Below are 26,625 nucleotides of genomic sequence, written 5' to 3' on the forward strand. Positions count from 1 at the left end.
AAGATTAAAAAGACCTCATGAATACTCCTTTTCCCTCCCAAAAAACCTTGAAACAGAAGCTACACTACCAACTAGAGTAAATATCCTCAAACAAGCATTGAATATGTGTAAAGTCACATTGAATCAAAATTCAAAATTCAAAATACATAGTGACAAAGGGAGAATAAACTCAAATGAAAAATTAATAATTACTATAGGAGAATGATAGGAAAAAGGAGAATAGAAGAAAGACAGAAAAACAACCAAGGGAATGAAGATAAGCTAGAGATGGGCAAATAAAAGGGTCAGAGAGAAAATTATTGATTAGGAGACGGGCAAAGAAGAAATAACATACATTTAATTGGCATCTCTGAAGGAGAAAAACAAAACGTAAGGTAGAACAAACATTTATAAATGTAGTCCAAGAAAAGAAAACCTAAATCTATATATTGAAAGGGCCTACAGAGTACCTTGGAAAATTGACCCAGAGCAATCAATTCTGACCTACATTCTCTTAAAACTATTAGCTTTTAAAAACTAAAGAAAAATTCCTACAGGTCTCAAAGCACTAGGATCAAATAACTTACAAAGTAAGAGAATTAGACTAGTGTCAACCTTCTCAAAAACAATGTGTAAAGCAAGACAATAATGAGATAGCATTTCTTCAGGAAACTCAATGGAAGAAAGTGTGAATCAAGCACTTTTATTTATCAAGGCCATAGGAGGGTCTCCCTGGCACAAATTGACCATTAACTACTGATTATAAAAGTATAATAAATTCTTGAATAAAATGAAAGTATATTAGTCCACATTGTGAATGAAGGAATGAATTGAATGAGATGGGAGAGCTTTTCCTTACACCAGAATGTCAACTAATAAATGTAGAAGGAAAATCACCGCAATGTCTATGATAAAACAGTCAAGAATCTCCAATGCATACTAAAATGAGAATGCAAAAGTATAATGAGAAACAGGATTTTTGTCTCAAAGCTTTTCTACATAAGATATTTATTGATTTCAGGGGGAAAGTAGTTAAGTTTGCAGTGATGAAGCCTGACAGGCACCAGATTAACCAACATGTTAACATCACAGGTAATGGGAAAAATTGACATTACGTGCCTTCCATCATGGTGCACTGAGAACATACATCATTTCTGTGGTGTTACTACCAAAAATGTATAACTGAATCTAAGCACTGGAAGGTATAAAACATATATGTACACACACACACAAGTGAGATACTCTTAAAAAATGTGAAGGTCATGAAAGACAAGGATTGAAGAATTGTTTAAGATTTTAAATATAATAAATATCCTTCCTCTTAATCATAAAGAACAGTTCTTCAAAAGTTATATTTGAAGATGTGTTTGTTTGTTTGTTTGTTTAATTTCATAAGAGAATCCATTAACTGCTCTTTGACATCAAGGATGGTATCTTCCCTCACTTATGTATCCCTTGGTCAAAGCATAGTGTTGGACACAGAGAAGGCATTTTTGATTGTTTGTCAAATTATATTGAATTGAAATATGCTCATAAAAAATATAATTGTACTTGTCTATTTATCTATAACATTTAGGAAACCATACAGGCAGCATTCGAATCTGCCCAATTATATGCAGCTACGTTTGAAAAGTTTCAGATATTCTTCAAGGAAAATGAAAGTCTTGATTTACAAGCTCTTAAACTTCAGGAACCTGGTAAGTGTCCCATTTGTCCTTACTAATTATTTTTGAGAAGAATATCAAGGTTTAAAATATTCTAGGTTTCTGTTTGTTGGTGGGTAGTTTCAGAAATGGTGTTCCAAAAGAGTCGGCCTGATAAAAGGCAAGAGTTTATTCATTTTTGGGTTCTTTTCTGTGGAATTATTCTCCACCACATCCTCATGGTGCGATTTTGATCTTCTTAACGTTCCTAAGATTAGTTTTGTGGCCTAGCATATGATTTATCCTGGAGAATGTGGCAAGTGCACTTGAGAAGAATGTATATTCTGCTGTTGGAAGGAATGTTCTATATATGTCTGTTAAGTCCATTTGTTCTAAAGTGTAATTCAATTCCGTTTTCTTGTTGATTTTCTGTCTGGATGATCTATCCATTGCTGATAGCGAGGTATTAAAGTCCTCTACTATTAATTGTATTCCTGTCTATTTCTCTCTTAAGATCTGTTAGTATTTGCTCAGAACACTTCAGTGCTTAGATATGGGGAGCGTATATACTTATGATTATTATATCTTCTTGATCTATTGACCCCGTTATCATTAGAGAATCATCTTCTTTGTCTCTTGTTACAATTTTTGGCTTGAAGTCTATTTTGTTGATATAAGAATGGGTACACCCACTTTCTTTTGGTTACTACTTGCTTGAAGTATCATCTTCCACCTCTTCAGTTTGATTCTTTGTTTGTTTTTGGAGCTGAGATGAGTCTTATGAGGGCAGCATATAGTTTGGGTCTAGTGTTTTAATCCAGCCAGCCACTATGTGCCTTTTGATGGGTGATTTCAACCCATTTACATTTAGGATGACCACTGATATATGAAGACTTACTACTGCCACTTTATTATTTTCTGGTTGTTTTGTTTCTCTCTCTTTCTCTCTCTTTCTTTGTGTTTCTGTTTACCTACTTAGGTTGGTAGTTTTCTATGGTGATTTGGTCAGTTTCTCCCTCTTGTGTGTGCATGTCTTTGCTCTAGATTTTTGCTTTGTGGTTATTCTGAGGTTTGTATAAAATGTCTCATAGATAAAATAGTCCTTTTCTGTTGATAGTAACTTATCTTCATTTGCCTATTTAGGTTCCTTTATTTTCATCCTCCCCTTTTATATTTATGTTGCCACAAATTATCCCTTTATATGCTGTGAGTTTGTTACCAAATTATGTAGCTATAGCTATTTTTAATGTTTTTTTCCTTTAGCCTTTATGCTGTAATTGTTTAACACCCTATTCTAAAATAGAGTTAGAATTTTGTGATTCTGTTTATTACCTTACTCAAAATTTGGTGTATTTTTATCTTTTCATTTCAGGTAGACAAGCTCCTTTCAACATTTGTTTTGTAAGGGAGGTCTAGTGGTGATGAACTCCCTTAACTTTTGTTTGTCTGGCAGTCTTTATTTCTCCTTTATATCTGAAGGATAACTTTGCTAGATAGAGTATTTTTGGCTGGCAATTTTTATCTTTCAATACTTTGAATATATCATTTTATTCTCTCCCAGCCTATGGAATTTCTGCCGAGAAATCTGTTCATAGTCTAATAGAGGTTCCTTTGTAGGTTACTTTCTCCCAGCCCTCCCTGGCTGCCTTTAAGATCCTTCCTTCCTTCCTTCCTTCCTTCCTTTCTTTTTCTTTCTTTCTTTCTTTCTTTCTTTCTTTCTTTCTTTCTTTCTTTCTTTCTTTCTTTCTTTCTTTCTTTCAAGATTTTATTTGCCAAAGAGAGAGAGCGAGCACACAAGCAGGGAGAGTGGCAGGCAGAGGGAGAAGCAAGCTCCTGCTGAGCAAGGAACCTGATGTGGGACTCGATCCCAGGACCCTGGGATCGTGACCTGAGCCTAAGGCAGACAGTTAACCAACAGAGCCACCCAGGCATCTCAAGATTCTTTCTTTATCATTGACTTTTGACAGCTTCATAATAATGTGTCTTGAAAAGGGTCTTTTTGCATTGAGATAGTAAGGTGATCTATTAGCTTCATGGACTTGTATGTCTAATTCTTTCCCCAGGTTTGGGAAGTTTGCAGCTATTATTTCTTTAAATAACCTCTCTACCTCCTTCTTCTCTTCTCCGTCTGGTGTACCCATTATTCTTGTGTTGGCTTTCCAAATGGAGTCTAATAGCACTCATAGGGTTTCTTCACTTTTTAAAAATCTTAGGATTTTAGAAGGAATTATCTCTCCTTTTCCACCTGAATCACTTCTATATCTACTCTGTTTCCAATGCTTGGACCACTATTCTGAAGGATAATTACATGATACTATGAAAAAAGACTCTGTTCAAATAAGTTTGGAAAATACTAGACCAAGCAACATTATACAGGTTTTCTTACCAGAGGAATTCTCAGATTACTTGATGTCCTCATTTTGTCAGTTCTCAAAAATATATACATCTAAAGCTTCTGAAGTGAGTGGGATAGATCATTGTTAACCCTTTTGTGTATTACAAGGAAGCTGAAGCTCAGAAAGATTAAGTGACTTAAAGCCAAATGTGAGTTAAAGACTTGAGCTTCGGTTTGCTAACACTGTGCATTCTTTATACTACGTCAAACTTCCCCTTATATTCAGGAGAGGAGATGACATGAATAAAGACAAGACTCAACACCCTTTTCTTTTTGGGTTGGTGGAGAAGGGCTATAGAACGGGAATAGGGATCAGTAAGGAAATCAATCTGTGGAGGAAGTACTTAGAAATAAAGTTAGCTAAATTTTTGTTTAAGATTTACTTATTTATTTTAGGGGGGAGGGACAAAGGGAGAGGGAGAGAGAATCTCCAGCAGAGTCCATGCTGAGCACAGAGCCCAACGTGGGGCTCAATCTCATGACCCTGAGATCATGACCTGAGCTGAAATCAAAAGTCAGACACTTAACTGACTGAGCCACCCAGATACTCCAAAGTTAGCTAAATTTTTGCAGGCCCAGAGGGTATAGGATTTTTAAAGACAAGTGGAATAGTTTAGTATTATGTGTGTATTAGAAAGAGCTGTTTTTGACCAACAGTATAACAATTGTATTCAAAGGTAATCAGGCCTCCACTGGTCCAGGTAGATTGGAGAAGGGAGAAAATGAAAATAGGAAGATTATCAAAATGCGACTGCAGCATGGGGCACATGCACACGGACAAAGGCCTCAGCCATGATGTGGGAGCAGGGTGGGCAGAGAGGTGTTTGGGAAGAGGAGCAAAGATAACTTCAGCTATGCTCAATCTCTTGTGTTTTACACTTTTGTTATTTATATCCTCAAAATGCTTTATATGGAGGTGCCGTGTGGGAGAAACCTTCCATGAAACCCAACTTCAACCCAACTCTAAGATCCGGTCCACTCCAGACTAGATCCTCTAATACAATTACGAATTATTTTCATCTGCAATCTCTTAGTAGGAGCCAGAAAACATATTTTCATTATCGAATATTATTTTCTTTAGTATGAGAATAAAATATAAAGCATTATGAATTAATATTTTGAAGTTATTCAAGGTATTCTACATCAGGAAAATAGCATTATAAATACATCTATAAATTTATTAATGCAGTGATTTTTAATATATTTCAAATGATGCTTTAAAATTTAATATATATTTTATGCTTTATATGATAATTTTATGTAGATGTTGAGTTTTTTAGAGAACAACTGGAAAAATATCACAGACAGCACAAGGATGCAGTAGCTCTGAAACCTACCAGAAATGTAGGATTGCTGCTCATTGATACAAAGCTGCTAAAAGAAAAACTAATTCCATCACCTTTGCGATGCTTGGAGGTAACTATGAACTAGGAAAAACTTTAATTATAGTCTCTATAATTATTTTACAATTTTTCTACTACAAATAGACTCTCTTAATTTTGTAGTATTGAAAATATCTTAAAATTAACATAACCTACTGGGCATCCTTAATTCCCAAGAAAAGTCCCATATTCTTTCTGTCCCACACAGTCAGCTTTTAGTTGAGAGAAGGGAGGGGATTGCAGGCCTCAGACTAGTCTCTTACTCCCATTCCATTTTCCTTTGCCGGAGCATTTCAAGGCTTTCTGCTGAAGAGAGACCACTATAACAGCTCAGTGTTCTGTGGGAATGCTGGTTGACTTCTGATACTGGGATCCAGTTTAGGACATCATTTCCTGCCCTGAAACTGTCCCTAAAGATCTGATTATGTTTTAGTGAGTGGGACAGCTGAGGACATTTGTATGGATCCTGAAGTAACTTTCATGTCTTCCTTTGGAGCCAGAGTATACCTGTAATATTCTCAAATACCTCCAGCGAGACAATGGTGTAAAGCACGGATTGGCAAACTATAGCCCACGGGGCGAATCCGATCTTCCACCTGTGTTGTATATACGACGTGGCCACGACAGTTTGCTTTTATATTACCTATGGTTGCGTTCTCACCACAAGGGCAGAGTTGAGTACTTGTGACACAAACCATATGTCCCGCGAATCTAAAATAGTCACGATCCAGTCCTTACAGAAAACCTCTGCTGACCCCTGCTGTGGTGACAGAAGACAGAGCCTATCCCTGCTGATTTAACATTCGGTTAGGATTTATTTAGAATAGTTAATAAAATGAAAATATTTAAATAGTTATGATTCACATTTTCTTTTTCTTTCCTAGGTGCTAAATTATATGCTTCCCTGTCAAAGCAAGAAAAAAGTGGATGCCATTATCTCTGAGGCACAAGATGCAGAGTACAAGCTTGAATTTGTTCCAACTACCACCATAGAATATGTTAACAGCTTAGTATTTCTTGATGAAATCCAGGAAAGGGTGAGTTGATTTTCATGTAACTCAATATTCTAGACTTGTGGTAGATAAGGAAGACAAATAAGAGAAATTGAGGGACGGAAGGTCAATAAACAGCTGTCAAAATATCAGAAACACTTTCAGACAGTGTGAGTGAATGCCCTACGTCACAGCAATAATGCGAGCTAACATGAATCAAACTCTTACTACTAGTTAGGAATTATACTAAACTTTTTATATGTATTACACTCTTAATCCTCACAAAAACTTAAGTGTAGGTGATTTTTTTCTCATTCTGCAGGTAAGGAAACAGGGACTGAAAAAAGTTATGTTGCCCAAGATCACAATGTTTGTGGTCAAGCTAGAATTTAAGTTTGTGTCTCCGACTGCAAGGCCAATGCTCTTAGCCACAATTTATTGCAATTCTTATTTGCGATCAATGATCATGGAATTGTAATGTAAGTCTTGACCTTTAATCCATATCTGCAAAATAGTCAGGAACCTCATCATTAAGAATGAAAGAAACCCAATTCAACTAGCTTAAATAGGGAGGGGGGATCGGGAGAGAACAGTAGACAGGGGGACTCAAGTGACATGGGTAATGGGGTCAACACTCTCTCACTCTCTCTCTCTCATACACACACACACAAACACGCACGCACACACACACACACACACACACACACACTCCTTTTCCTCCCTTATTTCTTTCTCTCCAGAAACTTGGTTTCCTCTTCTCAGGGTCTTCCCTGTGGCAGGCAATTAATTTAGCATTTAATTTCAATTGTCAGTTTTTCATAAGCTTTTATTCATACCAATTGGCATTTGACATAAATTCTTTTAAATGTCTGGAAATTGAAAATATGTTACAAATAAAAAATAAAAACTGAGTAAAGTAAGTCATTAACAACTTGATGGTCTGTTATATATTATTATTTTTTAAAGATTTTATTTATTTATTTGAGAGAGAGTAAGCGAGAGAGAGGGAGGGGAAGAGAGCACGAGTGGGGGGAGGAGCAGAGGGAAAGGGAGAAGCAGACTCTCTGCTCAGCAGGAAGCCTGATGTGGGGCTCAACCCCAGGACTCTGGGATCATGACCTGAGCCAAAGGCAGATGCTTAGCCAACTGAGCCACCCAGGTGTCCCCTGGATAATCTGTTATATATTATTAACGGAATTAACAGTAAAGGCTATTTCATGTGCCTATAAAGCAATCATTTTTGACATTTTTTAATTTATTTTTTATTGAAGTATAGTTAACACATAATGTTACATTAGTTTCTGGTGCACAACCTGTGATTTGCTAACTTAAATGTAACAATTTTCTTTCTCATTTCAAAAAACAGCATCTTCACAAAAGGGCAGATGATTGTGGTTTTCCCTCAGTTTTCCATATACATTATCGCAGGAGTCTAAAGATGTCAAGTATTTATTATTCCGTGTAGTCATTTAGGCACTTCGGACAAATAACTAAAGCTCACTTGAGCTAGCTTAGGCCAAATGGGGACCCTATTTAAGGACTCAGTAGTATTTCAAGGAACCCCACTCCTTCATCAAAAAAGTAAGTAGTAGGCTTAGGAACTTAACCAGAACCAGGAATGAGAAGGCTGTAGGAAACCAGGTAGTTCTTTCTCTCCATCCATTCTTTCTGCATTTCTCTGAAGATCTACTCTACTTCTCTCCCTCTACAGACAGAGTGCTTCTGCTTCTTTATTCCACAGCAGTAAATATGGCCAGCAGCAGCTCTCAAGTTAATACTGCAAGTCTAGCCAGCCACTGAGAGAGATGCTCTCTCTCCCAATATGAATTCTAAATGTCTTATAAATACATTGAGCTTCCCCAACCCCATGCTGTTGTATGAACTATGACAGGAAGGTAGGATCATGTTGCAGAGAGTAGATTGCTCTCACTCTGTAGTTCCAGAACAGGAGATGCCATGCAGAAAACCCAGACAGCTTCCCATCTCCATGAGGTTATCTGTGCATTTTTGGGTGTCGTGTTGGGGAAGCAGTTTCCCTTAGGGAGACGTTCTCCACAAAGGAACAGCTCTTCTTTGGAACCTCATCTATTCATTCAGAAAATGTAATGAACACTCACTTGCAGGGTGCAAGGGTTACAACAATGAGTAAACCTGCCATCAAGGAGCTCGGAGTCTATAATGGAAACAGATAATTATTATATAATGTGTATGAGTACAAAATAGTGTTGTAGGACTTGAGGGGTTGTGGTCATTCTTGGCTACAAATCTCAGCTTTATGGAAGATGGGGTAGTCAAGCTATGTCCTAAAATGCATCTATTCAGGTAGGATTCCAGGGAGAGGGGAAACTGTGTTCAAACGCCTGAGGCAGAATGACAAGAGCAGGATGTGGCAGTTGGTACACTGTGGGGAAAGGCGTTCAGTAGAGAAAGCTGATGAGCTGTAGCTAAAGCAGTATTTTCAAGGACAAGAGAGAAGGAATGGATTCTAGTCAGTTAAGTTACTAGAACTGAAAGGACTAAGTGGGTAACTGAATTTGGGAACAACAAGAGAAGTCTAAGATTACTCTTGGATATCTTTCTACAGCAAACAGGCAGATAGTGATATTATTAACCAGTAGAGGTGGGGCAGGCCACATAATCATTGTCTGACCAGATCAATTTTGAGAATGAAAAAGGTACTATTAATCATTTTGCCAGGACAATGGGTGTAATCCAAGATTCTCTCAGGGAGATGTGGACATATGCTTATTCCAAGTACAGGAAACACAGGAAGACGAACAGATCTTGGTGTACAGATACTTAGTTCTATTTATTACTTGTTTAAGATGTTATTACGGTGTTCAGCTTTTAGTTGAAAGGAACAAAACTCGCATAGTTAGCTTAGAAAGATGAGAAGATTTAGTCTAAGTTTGCAGAGTTATCTTCTGTAATCCAAAGGCACGCATAGAGCCTAGCCTTTGAAAAGGACAGGAACTAGGAACTAGAGCAGCACAGATAAACCAAAAAGGCCTCTCTTTCCGTTTCTCATCTCTGCTTCTCTCTAGAACATTGACGCTGAAAGGGTAGGCCCACACCGGCAGCATCAGTGTCACCAGGAATTCCAGAAGTGCATACTCTTGGGCTCCACCCTGGATCTTCTGAATCAGAAAATTAGGGAAGGGGCTCACCAATCTGTGTTTTAACAAGTTTTCCAAGGTGACTGTGATTCCCAAGCTAAGGATTGGGAATCATTTCTCTGAAAGCCTCTGTGCAGGAACGCCTGGGACAACACTGAAGGGGACTCATCAGACTCTGATATATTTAACAAGCAACCAATGTTTCTATTTAGATTGAAAGCCTTGAAGATGAAGGGAATGTAGTGATTCAAATGTACAAGCTCATTGAACAATATCAGGTCCCCACACCTCCGGAAGACTTCGCTGTTTTTGCTACTATGAAGCCATCCATCATTGCAGTTCGAAATGCCATCGATAAATCTGTGGGTGACCGAGAAACAAGGATTAAGCAATTTTCTCAGCATTTGGGTAGAGATCTTGAAGACCTAACCAATGAAGTGAATGAAGTAAAGCTACAAGCACAGGTAAGCCAAAGCAGGATTTAAAAAATAATAATAATCAGTGTAAAATTGGACTATTATATTTTAATTAAGCTATTTCAGGATCATAGTTCATTTTAATCTGACTTACCTTCCATTTTTGTGGTTTCATTCCGATCAATTGATGGTGTCTTTGAGCAGCTATTTAAAATCGAACATGTTTCTGAACCTCTAAGTACTGAATAAATTCCAGGCCATTACAAGTAAAGCATGTGTAATATTTTCTTTCTCCTGACTTGTATTTATTATTTTGAAATGAGTGCTTTTATAACTTTTTTTTTTTAAGATTTTATTTATTTATTTGACAGAGATAGAGACAGCCAGCGAGAGAGGGAACACAAGCAGGGGGAGTGGGAGAGGAAGAAGCAGGCTCATAGCAGAAGAGCCTGATGTGGGGCTCGATCCCATAACGCCGGGATCACGCCCTGAGCCGAAGGCAGACGCTTAACCGCTGTGCCACCCAGGCGCCCCGCTTTTATAACTTTTTAACATATTTTGTAGCTATTGTCACAATTTAAAAATTTTCTTAGGTACGTATTAGAACATTCCCATTTAGGAGGAAGCAGAGTATACATTGATAAATGATAATGAAGAATATTTGGTTAACTTGCACCAATTTTACTATACAAAAGATACAGGAAAATTTTTAAAGAATTTAGAAGAGATAGCTGGGTGATTCTTAACAGAAACATACATGAAAATGTAATTTTGTAATGATCTACTATTTTATTATTAACAACTAAATCTGATTACAGAAATATAAAACCATATAAAATTATAATCAAGTCAGAAAAATTGGGAACATTTCAATGTCCGTCAACAGAGAATGAATAAAATGTGTTAGGGTACATTCGCTCAAAGGAATACAATGTAGACATTAAAGATTACAATATATGTTTATACATACTGACATGGAAACATAAAAGTAGCTAACATTTATTGTGTACTTACTACGTGTCAAGTACTGTTCTAAGGACTTCATATTGTTTTTATTTTTATATTGAAATATTTTTGTATTTTTCACCCCCCCAAAAAACTGTACATAACTGTAGTAACTTTACAGCTTCATGAATTATCAGAAAATGAGCACACCCAAGTATCCATTACTCATGTCAAGAATATAACATTACTGTTACCTTTAGGATTCTCTCAAATCACTGGCCCTTTCTTCCTCCCCAAGGAAGCCACTACCCTGAATTCTAATGCTATAAATCAGTTTTGCTTGTTTATGAACTTCAATTAAATAGAATCATACAGTATGCCCTTTATTTGATTTTGTTACTTTCCTGAGATTCACCCATGATGCTGTGAGTGGAGATGAATAATGCTTCTTGGAAACTTTGTATATATGTTTGCATGGTTTAACTCATTTAATGCTCAGAACACCTATGAGATTTTATTATTCATATTTTATAGAGAAGAAAACAAAGGGACAGGGAGGTTAAGTAACACTGTCACAAATTTAATAAATGGAAGAACCAGGATTCAAGCTTAGGCAGTCTGTTTCCAATGGTTGATAATCTGCTATTAACTATATACATGTATGTGGATTGCTAGAGAGAGCAAAGTGCCAGCAAGTGCTTCATGCGTCATCATGCATTGTAAAAAAAGCACGATGCACACACAGAGAAATGACAGCAGAGGCTCTCTTCAGCAAGTGCTTCTTCCATAGAGGGTTTGGAATGAATTCATTATCACTCCTGAGCAAAATACTGAAACCTGATTATTTCTATAAACAATACCACCTTGCTGTCAAGACCTCTATTCCTGATGATGGAGGGAGTTGGAGAAAAAAACCTCAGTGTGACAAATGATGATAACACAATTTATTTCAGTTTGGAATGTCTATTTCATTCTAGCTTGGTCTCTTTCTGATAGATTTTAATTTGATTCGAAATGCCTGTTGAGCATTTCTTCACCCCTGCCACCATCATCTCCGACCTCTTGCCCCATAAGTGGAGATCTGCATTTCCTCCTGGTGGATGGAGGGAAGGTGCATCCAGTCCTCTCATTGTCCTGTGGACCATAGGACTTCTAGTGCAGTTTGGCTGGGCTGAGCCTGGTTGTCCCAAGCAGCTGTTAGCTGAAGTTCCTTCTTGATTCTTTGGGTACCATGTTGGCCCCTGCTGCTCTAATCCATCATTTCTGCCATAGTGTACAATTCTCAAGTGATCTGTGGCCTCCTCGTCCTAATCTCAGACTCCTTCTAGTCCTCCAGTCCTTGCAGCAGTTCCCATTGCCAGAATCAAGGCACATGAGAACTTCATATCCACCAGGTACCACACCAAGCTACGAAGGCACCAGAGTGTAAACACAAAACCCTTCTGCCTAGACACTTCCCTTAGCTTTTTCTAGAACATGTTGTCATTTTGAATGCAGTACCATGACAATCAGAGATTATCCTCCCAAGCTGTGGTTATAATAGTTCTCAGATTCTTCCAGTTTCTCCCAAAACTAGTTAGGTGTTCCTTCTTTGCTCCTGAACCTTTCCATTCCCATTCATTGGGTAGGATTTCAACCTCAACAGGTCAGCCAGAAAAACGGATGTCTGACCACTTATTCTTTGTCTTCTCTCTTCTTACCTCTCAGAAATCAAAGGGCTTCCTATTTCCGTGAATGTACAATGAGAATTTCCCTTATATCATGTCCTCTTCCTTCTCTTCCCTATTGCACACTCCTCTCCTTACCTGAAGCCATGTTGGTTGAGGAAGTGTAAGGAATGAAAGTAGATGGGAGGAAATATATTAGGTACTACTAAAAAACAATGTTGTCCCCATGACGCTTCTTTATTTATTTCTGTACTTTTTTACAAAGTATATCCATTGCTTTAAAATGCAAGAAAAGTAACCATTTTACCATTTTCTAAAAATCAAAGTGAAAAGAGAATTAGAAAAATATTTTTTGAAAATTTTTATGAATTCACTTAATTTAATGGTCAACATCAAAAAGCAGGAATGACTAATCAAAAATTATCTTAATTTTACAGGATCCACAGATTTTAGATATTACTGCTGACCAAGACAAAATAAAGCTTATGTTGAGTGAGCTACAGGTAGTTCTAGATGATCTTCAAAAACGTGCATTTCAGTATAAATCCTATCAGAAGAATTTTAAGGTAAGGACAGCTCTACACATCTGTTTTTAAAACATATGCATAGAAATGGCATTGATGCACAACCACCCTCAACATTGTGGCTCTAACATTCAATGTTTGGACACCTCTATGTGCTAGTCATTGTGCCAGAATGGTCTGAAATGCAAGTATGATGTGTTCTCTGCCTTTGAAGTGTTTAAAGATTAGTACACATAAGAGACAAAATCTCTTTCTTAATAAAAAATAGTGATGAATTATAGATAAATCCTAAGACCAGGGACTGTACTTTCTATGTTAAAATATATATGTGGAGTTTTTAACATGGTCAATTAAAGCTCCTCTAGTCTTTCTTAAATAATATTCAGGCTTCTTTTACATTCCTGTGTGTGTTATGATTCCATGAATGTTGCCTAATTTGCCCTGGTTTGATGTGCCAATTTGGTGAAAGAAAATAATTTGGCTAAGCCAGGGGATAGATGGATCCAAAAAAAGAGTAGGTTTCAATATGGCTCAAAAAAATGAAGAGAAATGAGTAAGAGCTTTAAGTGCTCTGAACAGTTATTAAAGAGACCAAAGAGAAAAGAGAATAGCAAGAAGAGATTCCTAGGGTCAAACCCAGGGAGCCACCAGCAATGAGAGGTATTGTTTGTCTCCCCAGCAGTCTTGGAGGAATGCCTGGACCTCACATGGGAATGTACCTCTCTATTCCAGAGCCCCAAAAGGATGGCCAGAAAGTGATCTGAGGAGCTGTCCACTCCAGAGCCCAGGGCTTGGTGGGGGCAATCTGGAAAATAATGAATGTGACTTTAGATGATGTCACTGGTACGGTACTTGAGATTTGTGCGTTGGAGAACTAGGGTTCAAAGTCGTTCCCAGGTTGAGTTAACTGACATACAAGTTTGAATAGTTTGCAGTAGGAAGTGAGGTATTGAGGAAAAATTGCTTGATAAAAAGTTATAACAGGTGGACACTTCTTGGGTCAGAAAGGATAGCACTGCTTGAGTCAGAGCCTGAAATAAAAGTATGTCCCCTTCTTTCCACACTCTGTATCTATACTTGATTAATTCTTCCTTCATGATCAACTCAGATCTACCCTTCCTTCTCTCAGTCATTTGGGGGGTAGGAGTGAAGACCTAACTAGCCTAGGAAATTACTTCTAATTCTTAATGAAGAAAAGGTTAGATCCCTAATGTCAAGGTGATGCTGACCTCATAAAATGACTTTGGAAGTATTCCCACCTCTTCAATTTGGGGGGGGAAAGTTTGAGAAGGATTGACATTAATTCTTTAAATGTTTGGTAGATTTCACCAGTAAAGCCATCTGCTCCTGGAGCCATCTACTTTTGGACTCTTCTGTGTTGAATGGTTTTGATTATTGGTTCAATCTCCTTATTCGTTATTGGTCTGTTTAGATTTTCTGTTTCTTCCTGATTCAGTCTTGGAGGTTATATGTTTCTAGGAATTTATCCATTTCTTTTAAGTGATGTAATTTAATTGTTGGCATATAACTATTCATAGTTGTCTCTTACAATCCTTTATATTTCTGTGGTATCTGGTATAAAGTTTCCTCTGATTTTATTTACTTAAGTCTTCTCTTTTTTTCTCCATCTAGCTAAATGTTTGTCTATTTTGTTTATCTTTTTTGAAAAACCAGCTCTTAATTTCATTGATCTTTTCCTTTTTTCTGGTCTCTATTTCCAGTCAGATCTTTTTTTTTTTTTTTAAAGATTTTATTTATTTAGTTGACACAGAGAGAGACAGGGTGAGAGAGGGAACACAAGCAGCGGGAGCAGGAGAGGGAGAAGCAGGCTTCCCGTCAAGCAGGGAGCCCGGTGTGGGGCTCGATTCCAGGACCCTGGGATTGTGATCTGAGCCAAAGGGAAATGCTTAACGACTGATCTGAGCCACCCAGGTGCCCTTATTTCCACTCTGATCTTTATTTCCTTCCTTCTGCTAATCTTGGGCTTAGTTTGTCCTTTTTCGACTTCCTTGATGTGTAAAATTGTTTGCGATCTTCCTGGTTTTTTTTTTTAATATAAGCATTTATTACTATAAACTTCCCTCTCAGAACTGCTTTTGCAGCATCCCATAGGTTTTGACATGCTGTGTTTTCATTTGTTTCAAGTATTTTTTTAAATTTCCCTTTGATTTCACCTTTAACCCACTGGTTGTTCAGGAGTGTGTTGTTTAGTTTCCACATGCTTGTAAATTTTCCAGCTCTCCTCTTGTTGATTTCTAATTTCAAACCATTCTGATTGAAGAGGATCCTTGGTATGATTTTAATCTTAAATTTTCTAAGACTTGTTTTGTAGCCTATCATATGATCTATCCTGGGGAATGTTCTGTGTGCACTTAGAAGGAATGTGTATTCAGCTGCTGTTGGATGGAATGTTCAAAGCCCTAGCTTATCACAAGGCTCACAATTTCTGTGCAAACAACCCCCCTGGGGGTTTGTTCACTTCTAAGCCAAGGCAGTTTTAAAATGCTTCTATGAAAACAGCTTCTTCAGATTTTCTTGCAGTTTTTCTCTCTGTAAGGTTCATATACAGCCCAGAGGGTTAGAAAGAGGTAGAAACCAGGCTGTTCTTTCCATGTTAAATCTCCCCATCCCTCCACCAGCTACTGCACAGACATCTCCCTCTTCTGTCATCTAGCTATATATGCCCCAGAGGAAATGAGTACCTCTGAAAACTCATTTGTTTTCCTTAAAAAGGCCAGGCATGTATGATCCAACTTGAAGAAGAATGCCTCTGGTACTCATTATATTTATGTCTTTGCTGAACATTTAAATTCTAAGGAAATATAAAGAGTTATAAATTTTCAGTAAGTGGAAATTTGAATATACATAGGGATTATGATTTACTTTTTTCATTTGTTTCTATCTCTTCTTTTCTTTCCCCATTTAGGACCCACCCATATTCTGCTAAGTAGTCACTGTATCAAGAATTACTAATAGGAGGATAACAGAAGACTTTTATATCTGAAAACTAAAGACTGCATTTTGCTTATTATATTTTTAAAGGTAGAAGTATCGAAGTTTGAAGCTCTGGAAGAAGTTAGTGCTGAATTGAAGCTCAAACAATTGCTCTGGGATTCTTTATCTGAATGGGATCAACTCCAACAAGAATGGTTAAAGGTAAAACAAAACAAAACAGAAGAGCCTCTCGATCCCAAAATCATTTTTTATTAACTAAACTTAATATCCTAATAATAGGAATTATTTTTAACCATCTGGAGAAGTCTTAATTCAGTAAAATATGCAATGTTATAATTTTATGAGAACTGTTAGCTTTCCAGTGAAATGCGCAAAGTTCTTTCTGTCGCTATATACCACAGAGCAGAATGCATTCTTGTAAGACAGGCTTCTTGGGTCCTCCATTTAAGAAGGCTAGATGAAGGAAGCATCAAAAGACCTCACTGCATGATGTTTAACTGCTTGGGGCTTCTGAATACAGTGCTGTCGTGATATACTACACCCAAGTGTTCTTGAAGATTGTAGGATTTTATTTGTAATCTAAACACTTCAGATTTCTGTGAACTTATGTTTCAGTTCTTGTTTTGAAAAAAATGGAAGCCATTTTGTTCACTGTGATAGAATAGAATCAGAGTAATGAGATCTAGGATCTTCCCTTAAGAGCGCAACAGTAAATTACCTTAATTAGGGGGCCAAGGACCAACAGCCACCGTAGAATCTGGTTTCTAGGATCTACCTGTATATTCAATCCCTGACAAGCGTCAACCCTCTAGAAGGCAGAATAGATAGATGATCACCTCTTCTTTCAAGTGTGATATGGGCATGTCAGAAATACCATCAACTTTACAAATATTGTTTTACACTTGCTCATTCAGCCTACTTGTGCTAATAGCTGTAATTAGAAGTCACATGTCTGGTTTAAACACCAGTGACACAAAATGTTTCCCAGATAATGTTCTAAGTGCTGGGTATACCACTAGGGACTAAAAACAACAAAGTTCAGGGGCGTCTGGGTGGCTCAGTCGTTAAGCATCTGTCTTCAGCTCAGGATGTGATCCTGGGGTCCTGGGATCGAGCCCCGCATCAGGCTTCTCCGCTGGGAGCCTGCTTCTTCCTCTCCCACTCTCCCTGCTTGTGTTCCCTCTCTCGCTGGCTGTCTCTCTCTCTGTCAAATAAATAAATAAAATCTTTTAAAAGAATAATAGTAAAAATAAAAAATAAAATAAAAATGACAAAGTCCAAACCCTCACAGAACTTACCTTTTGGAGAGGAAAACAGGAAACAAATATATGCTATAACATCAAAGGATTTTAAGTGCTCTTGTATAACTCCTTTGTCACTTATCTCAGAAGCAGAAAAGGCTCCTGAGGTGTAAAGAAAAAGCTTAGAGAGTTTTCTGATTACCACTGTAGTTTAGAACAGAAGCTTCCAAAATGAGGTGATTTCATCATAGGAAACATGCAAAAAGACCCATTAGGGGACAGAAAGGAAATGTTGAACCTAGAAAGAAAAAATGAAAAAAAGAAAAATGAAGGTTTATAACTACACATAACATATTCCTTTTAGGTGTACCATGTAACAATTGAATATTTGTGTGTATTATGAAACGATCACCACAGTAAGTCTAGTTAACATCCATTGTCACCTATAATTATGAAATTTTTTTCCTATGATGAGAACTTTTAAGATCTATTCTCTTAGCAACTTTCAGATATGCAATACAGTATTGCTAACTATAGTCACCATGCTGTACATTATACCCCCATGATTTATTTATTTTACAACTAGATGTTTATATCTTCTTACTCCTTCACCCATTTCACCCACTTCCCAGCCCTACCTTTGGCAACCACCAGTCTGTTCTCTGTATCTGTACGTTCTCTCTCCTTTCATTTTGTTTTGTTTTGTTTTGTTTTAGATTGCACATGTAAGCGAGATCATACAGTATTTGTCTTTCTCTGTTTATAGAACTGAAAAATATATTTATAGATACTTGTATATATTGGGGTACATCTTTATTTTTTTTTTTTTAAAGATTTTATTTATTTATTTGACAGAGATAGGAACAGCCAGCGAGAGAGGGAACACAAGCAGAGGGAGTGGGAGAGGAAGAAGCAGGCTCATAGCGGAAGAGCCTGATGTGGGGCTCGATCCCACAACGCCGGGATCACGCCCTGAGCCGAAGGCAGATGCTTAACCGCTGTGCCACCCAGGCGCCCCTGGGGTACATCTTTAAATCATTTATATTAAAGGGGTACATAATCAAATGATAGGAGACAACTAGATTAGAAAGTTCTAGTTAGCAAGAGTAAGAAGTAGCTATTTGTCTCCTTCCGGGAGTTGGCTCTCAGGAATAAATTACAGGGATTGCAATATTACATTCGATGATGTGGGAGACAAGAACATGAAAGGAATAAGCAAGTGATGCCTGATACACTATTAGCAATCTTAATAAATAAAGCCATTTCCAGAAGTAGAGAGTTGACTTGGATTTACAATTCAACTACTGGAAAATCTGAGTAAAATAAAAAAAATTTACTATTTCAAGATTGCCTTTATCATTTATCTTAATTTTTTTTTCTCTTCCTAATTTTTATAGTCCAAGTTTGACTGCCTGGATCCAGAATTCCTAAATAGTCAAGTTTCTAAATATGCCAAATTTGTGACTCAGTTGGAAAAAGGCTTGCCACCCAACAGTGTAGTTCCCCAGCTAAAACATAAGGTGGAAAAAATGAAAGAAAAGGTAAGTTCAGTAGAAATTATTTCAAAAACTCCAGAGCAGTCCGTTACTACTTGATGCTAATGAGACTAAAGTCAGGAATTCTTCCGTGTTTAAATTAGTCAGCTTTGCAGAGAAAAAAGAATAGACAAATTCAAATTTTTCAAAGGCGGACTGCATCCCTGTCTTCAACCGGCCAAATCATGCAACTGAATACCTTGGTTCAAGGGGCATTCAGAATAAGAGTTTCCCAAGTGGTAAGGAGCTTAGTGCAGGAATGGGTTGTAGATATGCTAAGATACTCATCCACCAGCCCTTAGACAGCCAAATGAGGCTAGTGCAGCCTTGTCCATTTATACCACTGCACCAAATGAATAAGCCATTTTCCAGATGTGCCATGACTTGACTGTCGGGAAGCCCAGCAGTAGGTGTGTGAGGCTGACTCTTTGAAACCTATCACTCTTGAATCAGTACTTGAAATGGGAATGAAAAGGGTTATGACTCTGTCCTTTAAAGCAGTTTTAGTTTTTTTTTAAAGATAAGAAAGGACTAAAAGAAGACATGGGTAGGAAAAGTAAGCAAAACTTTAGGCACAACAAGAAGAGCATTTTTGCAGTTTCTCCCTCTTTAGTTTTTTAATATCTAGTCAAAATACTCCCTGAAGTTTCTTATGTCAGCCTCTTTTGAAGTTTTGATACACACTGCAGCATAGATGAACCCTGAAAATGTTATACTAAGTGAAAGAAGCCAATCACAGAAAGACTACATAGCATATGGTGTCATAGATATGAAATGTCTAGAATAGAGAAATCCATAGAGAGAGAAAGTAGATTACTGGTTACTGGGCACTGTGGAGGAGGAGAAATGGGTGATGAAATCTAATGGGTATGGGGTCATTAGATAGTGATAGGTAGTTCATAGTGATAGTTCTAAAATTAGATAGTGGTGATAGTTGCACATCTCTGAGAATTGGAATATTTTAAAAAAGAGATTCTTACAAAACAGATGAACATAGGGGAAGGGTAGAAAAAATAAAATAAGACAAAATCAGAGAGGGAGACAAACCATAAGAGACTCTTAACTATAGGGAGCAAACTGAGGCTTGCTGAAGGGGGTGGGGGGGATGGGGTGATTGGGTGATGGGCATTAAAGAGGGCAGGTGATATAATGAGCACTGGGTGTTATATGCAACTGATGAGTCACTAAATTCTACCTCTGCAACTAATAATACACGATAATGTTAATTGAATTGAATTGAAATACAATATTTTTTTTAAAAAAGATTCTTCCATGTTGTTAGGTGAATCAATAGTTTGTTCATCTTTATTGCCGAGTAATAATTCCATTATGTAGATTATCACCATTGGTTTTTCCATTCACCTGCTGAAAGACATTTGGGTTGTGACCAGTTTTATAGCGATTAGTAATAAGCTGCTCTCAACAGTCGTGTGCAGCTTTTTGAGTGAACAAGACTTTTTAATTCACTCGGGTAGATAACTAGGAGTGGGATTACTAGGTGTCATGGTAAGTATATAAGAAACTCGCCTGTTTTTCGAAGGACTGTAACATTTTGCCTTCCCACCGGCAATGTGTGAGAATTCTAGCTGTTCCTCATCCTCCCAGCACTCCTTATTGTTTGGGAGGCTTTGCATGTGGTTTGGTTTGGTTTTCATTTTAGTCACTCGAGTAAATGTATAGAAGTATCTCACGGCAGACACCTTTGCATTTTTCCAGTGACTAATCATGTGGAGTATATTTTAAATGTCTTTTTCCATCCTTTTATCTTCTTTGCTGAAATGTCTGTTTGGCTCTTTGCCCAATTTTTAATTGGGTTGCTTGTTTTGTTATTATTGCATTTTAAGAGTTCTTTTTGTAATCTGGATCCAACTCCTTTTTCAAATATGTAACCTGAAAATATTTTTTCCCAGTCAGTGGCTTGTCTCTTCAGTCCCTTACCGGTGACTTTCAGAGTGCAAACAGTTTTAATTTGAATAAAGTTCAATTTACATTCTTTGCTTTTTTGGATTATCTTTTTAGTATAGCATCTAAAAATGTTTTGCTAAATTTAAGGGCCACACAGATTTTCTCCTCTATTTGCCTCTAGAAGTTTCATAGTTTTGCTTTTTTTACATTAAGGTTTATGAATTATTTTGAGTTATTTTGCATAAAATATAAGAGATGTGTCAAGATGTACCTTTTTTACATAGGGATATCCACTCGATCCAGCACCATTATTTGAAAAGACTATCCTTTCTCCATTTAACTGTCCTTGCACCTTTGCTAGAAGTCAGCTGACTACATTTTTTATTTATTTATTTATTTTAAAGATTTTGTTTGTTTATTTGAGAGAGAGGCAGCGAGAGAGGGAACACAAGCAGGGAGAGTGGGAGAGGGAGAAGCAGGCTTCCTGCTGAGCAGGGAGCCCATTGCCTGGCTCTATCCAGAACGCTGGGATCATGACCTGAGCCGAAGGCAGACGCTTAACAATTGAGCCACCCAGGCGCCCCTGACTTTATTTTTTAGTCTAATTCTGGACTCTATTTTGTTTTGTTTTTCTGTGAGTCTATTCTTTCACCAATACTACACTGTTTTGGTACCTATACCTAGTAAGTCTTAAAATCAGGTAGGTGTAAGTCCTCCAAATTTGTTGTTCTTTTTCACAGTCATTTTGTCTATTTTCATTCCTTTATCTTTCCATATACATCTTAGAATTAAGTTGTCGATATGTATAAAAAATTGCCAGGAATTTTTGAAGGATTGTATTGAATGTATAAATCAATTTGAAGAGAACTGACATCTTAACTTTTCCAGCCTGTTAACCAGCGTATCTCTTCATTTAGTTAAATCTTCCTTTATTTTTTTCATGGAAGTTTTCTAGTTTCAATACACAGATTCTGCATGTATTTTGTTAGTATTATAATTAAATATTTTTTGTAATCCTAAATAATATTGTTGTTGTTGTTTTAAGATTTTACTTATTTGTCAGAGAGAGAGAGCATGCACGAAACAGGCTCCCTGTAAGGAGCCCGATGTGGGACTTGATCCCAGGGCCCTGGGATTATGACCTGAGCTGAAGGCAGATGCTCAACTGACTGAGCCACCCAGCCGTCCCAGTAATATTGCTTTTAATTCCAAATTCCAATTATTCATTGCTGTTATATAGCAGAATACTATTGAATAGTATTAACCTTTGTCTATTGATCTTATGTCCTGTGATCTTACTAAATTCAGTTTTTAATTTTAGGGGCTTTTTTTGTACATTAAAATGAGTTGGGAAGGGTTCCTTCCTCTTCTGTTTTCTGGAGGAAATAGTTTAGAATTAATATTATTTCTTCTTTAAGTGTTTAGTAAAATTCACTGGTGAAGCCATTTCAGCCTGAAGTCTTCTTTTTTGGAAGGTTTTTAACTACAAATTGAATTTCTTTAATACATATTGTATCATTCAGGGTATCTATTTCTTCTTGAGGGGGTTTTATAGTATATTTTTCAAGGTAATGGTCCATTTCATCCAAATTGTTGAATTTATAGACATAGAGTTGATCATAATATTTCTTTATTATCCTTTAAAAGTTTGTGGGATGTGGGGCACCTGGGTGGCTCAGTCAGGTAAGCATCCGACTCTTGGTTTCAGCTCAGGTCATGATCTCATGAGTTGTGGGACGGAGCCCTTGTCAGATTCTGCTTTCAGCAGGGAGTCTTCCTCTACCACTCCCCCACCTCTCCCTCTCCCTCTCTCCCTCTCTCTCTCTCTCTGTCACTTTAAAATAAATAAATAAATAAATAAATAAATAAATAAATAAATCTTTTTTAAAAAAAGTATGTGAGATCAGAAGTGATGTCCCCTTTTTCACTGTTGATGTTGGTAATTTCTGTCTTTCTGTATAGATTTATCTGTTCTCTGCCTGCTTCTCTTATCTGTAATCCAACCATCCATTCAGTTGTTTATTTATGTCAATATGAACTCATGGATATTTATTTTGTAATTTGGATTATAATGCAATACTACATTATTTGTTGTTTGCTTAAATCATGACAACTTTGGCTATTGAGAGCTCTCTCAGTTGACTTCTGTGTCCCTTTTATGTACCTCATCATTTTGGGTTTTTGTATTTTACCTTTACATATACCATATGCACAATATATTACTACTATTTTTATTTTATATAATCATCTTTCAGGACAATCAAAATAGGAAACAAAATGAAATTTATTTTGCCTTTATTCTATTGCTAGTGTTCTTCATTTCTTGTATGGATCTAAGATTCTGACTCATAGCCTGAAGAACTTCCTTTAATATTGCTTATTGAGTAGGTATGCTAACAATGAATTCCCTAAATTTTTGTTTTGAGAAAGTCTTTATCCTTTATTTTGAATGATAATTTAAATGATAATATAAACCTATCATTCTGAATCAGCAGGTTTTGTTTTTTCTTTCAGCAATTTAAAAAGTATCCTTTCACCACTTTCTTGCTTGCATGGTTTCTAACAAGAAATCTGCCATAGTGCTTCTCCCCGTTCTTCTGTAGATAATAATGTATTTTTTTGGTTGGGCTGCCTTCAAGATTATTTCTTTTTCTTCATTTTTGTCAGTTTAGAATGTGATATACCCAGGTGTGTGTTGTTGTTGTTGTTGTTGTTTACAGTTTGTATTTATCCCGTTTAGTGTTCTCTGAGTGTCTTGGATCTGTGGTTTGGTGTCTGTCTTTAATTTTGGAAAAAAACAAAACAAAACGAAAACAGCCATTATGTTATCCTTTGAGATTTCTATTGCATATTTTAGACCATTTGATATTGTTCTATAACTCTTGAACACTCTGTGGTTTTGGTTTTTGGTTTTTGGTTGTTTTTTATTTTTTACCACTTTTTTTTTCTCATGTGTCAGTGAGGAATTTCTACCTACTTATCTTCCAGTTCACAGATTCCTTGGCTGTGTCAAGCGCATCAAAGACATTCTTTATCTCTCTTGCTATCTTCTTCCATTCTAACATTTATTTAATTCTTAGTTATAGCTTCCATCTTTCTTTCTTTTTTTTGTAAAGATTTTATTTATTTGTCAGAGAGACAGAAAGAGCACAAGCAGGGGGAGCATCAGGCAGGGGTGGAAGGCTCCCTGCTGAGCAAGGAGCCTGATACAGGACTTAATCCCAGGACCCCGGGATCATGACCTGAGCCGAAAGTAGACACTTAACGGACTGAGCCACAGCCATCTTTCTATTGACATTTCCCATCTGGTCTTGTCTGTTGCCTACCTTTTCCATGAGAGCCATTACCATATTAATTACAATTATTTTGAATTCTCTGTTAATTTCAACATTGTGTGTCATATCTGAGTCTGGTTTTATTTTATTTTTTTGTCTCTTGAGTATATGTTTATCTTAACTTTTCATACAGTTCTTACATTTTTATTGAAAGCCAGACATCTTATGTAGTACAGTAGATACTGAAGAAAATAATTGTTATGCCTGGAGATGAGCATGCCTTTCCTCCTACTTGGCTTTTTGTGTGGCATGTTATGTTAAATGTAGTAAGGAATTGGGCTAGATTTGAGGTTTGATGTTGCTATGGTTACCCTCAATATACTACAGCCTTTTGATACCTTGTGTTTATGGTTTGGGCTCATTTGCCAAAGCTTATTTTTTCAATTTTTGCTTCTCCCTGACCTTGGGTCCTCCCTATGTATTGTCCCCAGAGAGAATCTGTCTCTTGCAGCTAATCAGTCTGTATTCCGCTGTTATTTTTATTCAATATTTGTTAGCCTGGTGGGAGATGGGAGGAGGGGCATTCCATTTGTGTTCTGATTAACCCTCTATCTTAGCAAGGCACTGTGTCCCTTGTTCTCAGACTGTTGACCTTCACTGGTATTCCTGCCTCTCCTCCAGCTGTTGTAATAAGCCTAGAATGTATTTCTTTCCCTCCCCCATGAGTAGAGCTTTTATTTTTCCAGTTCTGTTTCTCCCGGTGTATACAGAAATCTACAATGGGTTATCACAACGCCTTAAAATGACAGTGTTTGCTGCTCATTTCCCTGACAGTAAGTTGTTTGTTCCACAGGGTAACTAAGAGAAATGGGTTGGTAGAATTACGATAGTGGCTGCTATGTTCCTCCTCCCAGCCAGCACCACAAGGTAGACTTTCTTAGGATTCTCCCCAATCTTCCCTGTGAACACCTCTATATTTGTAGCCCCGAGGGACTTCACACTCTCATGCTACCCTATACTCACTCTTTGGCAATTTATTTTTAAAATTTAGCTGAATCTTCTTGCTAGCTTAAGTGGCAACCCAAGGCATCTGTCCTAGGTAAGCAAATTCTCAGGTCCTGTTTTTTTGCTGTGGAGAAATCTACAGTTACCAGTCTCTCCCCAGATTTTGAGTTAGTTGGTTGCCCTGCAACCTCAATTTTTTGATGGGCTCATTAATTTCTAGTTTGTCCAGAATTTTCTTTTTCTAAGAGCACAGGTGGTGTTCTTTCCAGTTCTCTACATTCCTGAATTGAAACCAGAGGCCTTGGGCTATGTTTTTAAGGTAGGGGAGGTGAGTGGGGGGGGGGGTAGAGTAATTGGGTGATGAGCATTAAGGAGAGCATTTGACGTAATTAGCACTGGGTGGTGTATGCAACTGATGAATCACTAAATTCTACTACTGAAACTAATAATACACTATATGTTAACTTAAAAAAAAAGGAGGAAGGAAGGAAGGAAGAAAGAAAGAAAAAGAAAGAAAGAAAGTTGTATATCTATAGTAAAAAAAAAAAAAAAAGATAAAAAGCGTGGTGCCTTTGAGAGTGTTTGCTTTCCAGCTTCCAGTTATCATTGACTTGAGGAACCCAACTTTGAAGGCAAGACATTGGGCAGCTATTGAACAAACAGTTGATGCCTCCCTAGTGGACCTTGAAATTCCATTAACCCTGCAGAAGCTCTCTGAGTTGCGTGTTTTTGATTTTGGCCAAGAAATCCAGGACATTTCTGGACAGGCTTCTGGAGAAGCTGCCTTAGAAATAATTCTTAAAAAGGTAAATCTGAAAAATGTGTTCTGAAGATCAAGGAATGTAAAGGTTTTCATATTCATGAAGATCACCAACTTTTGTTTCGTCTAGATGGGTTTTCAACATTGCAGCTCTCATTCTCTCATTATCAGTCATCTTTCTGTTGTTTCCTTACATTTATTATCATTATTCTCAGCAGCACTTTTATCAGTATCCTCTCTCTACTTAGCTTATAGCCCACTTTGATGACAACAAAGTTTGATATTTACATGCTTATATAAAAAGACACATTCCAAGGAAGGTCTTTTATACCAAAATACATCATCTTTCAAACTACCAGAAAAAAGTAACAGTGTGAAATGCTGCAAAAGACATTGAAGAGACTTTCTTACTTAAGCTACTTACCTCCTTACCCTAAAAATACACACATACCTACAAATCACCTGTGTAAAAAGAAATATTTAAAGCACAAAGTGGTAAGGGATAGACATTAACATATCACAAGTTATTCATATGTATTTATGTTCATCAATAAAATTTAGCATATCAGTATCCTTTAACCAAGAAGAGGATTTTAAGAATTTCAAAGGCAGTAAAGAGGAGAATGGGATAATTATGGAGTTTTCGCTTATTTTATTCTACATGCATTTATTGAGTACCTAAACAGAAATGAATTTAGGTATCCTAAGACTTGAATTATTTCTAAGGTGGAGGATTCTTGGAAAACAACGGAATTCATCGTTCTCCCTCATCGTGACTCCAAAGATGTGTTTATCCTGGGTGGCACAGATGACATACAGGTGGGCAACTGGGTTATTGAAAACCTATGATAAAGATTGGTCAGACCTACTCCTGAATCTTCTGCAGAAGA

General features: G+C 37.1%; 1 protein-coding gene across 1 annotated transcript in view; it reads left to right on the plus strand.

Annotated features, from left to right (window-relative positions):
- The window catches only part of DNAH6 (dynein axonemal heavy chain 6), a 201,300-nt gene that overhangs the window by 46,700 nt on the left and 127,975 nt on the right, over positions 1-26,625 (plus strand). The window contains exons 12-20 of the mRNA XM_026481835.4: positions 1,556-1,676; positions 5,282-5,433; positions 6,284-6,436; positions 9,720-9,971; positions 12,973-13,101; positions 16,102-16,215; positions 18,653-18,796; positions 25,569-25,781; positions 26,462-26,554. Of these exons, the coding sequence (XP_026337620.3) occupies positions 1,556-1,676; positions 5,282-5,433; positions 6,284-6,436; positions 9,720-9,971; positions 12,973-13,101; positions 16,102-16,215; positions 18,653-18,796; positions 25,569-25,781; positions 26,462-26,554 (1,371 nt within the window). The remainder of the gene's footprint in view (positions 1-1,555; positions 1,677-5,281; positions 5,434-6,283; positions 6,437-9,719; positions 9,972-12,972; positions 13,102-16,101; positions 16,216-18,652; positions 18,797-25,568; positions 25,782-26,461; positions 26,555-26,625) is intronic.

This window comes from Ursus arctos, unplaced genomic scaffold (genome assembly GCF_023065955.2).
Source record: "Ursus arctos isolate Adak ecotype North America unplaced genomic scaffold, UrsArc2.0 scaffold_8, whole genome shotgun sequence".
NCBI classification, from domain to species: domain Eukaryota; kingdom Metazoa; phylum Chordata; class Mammalia; order Carnivora; family Ursidae; genus Ursus; species Ursus arctos.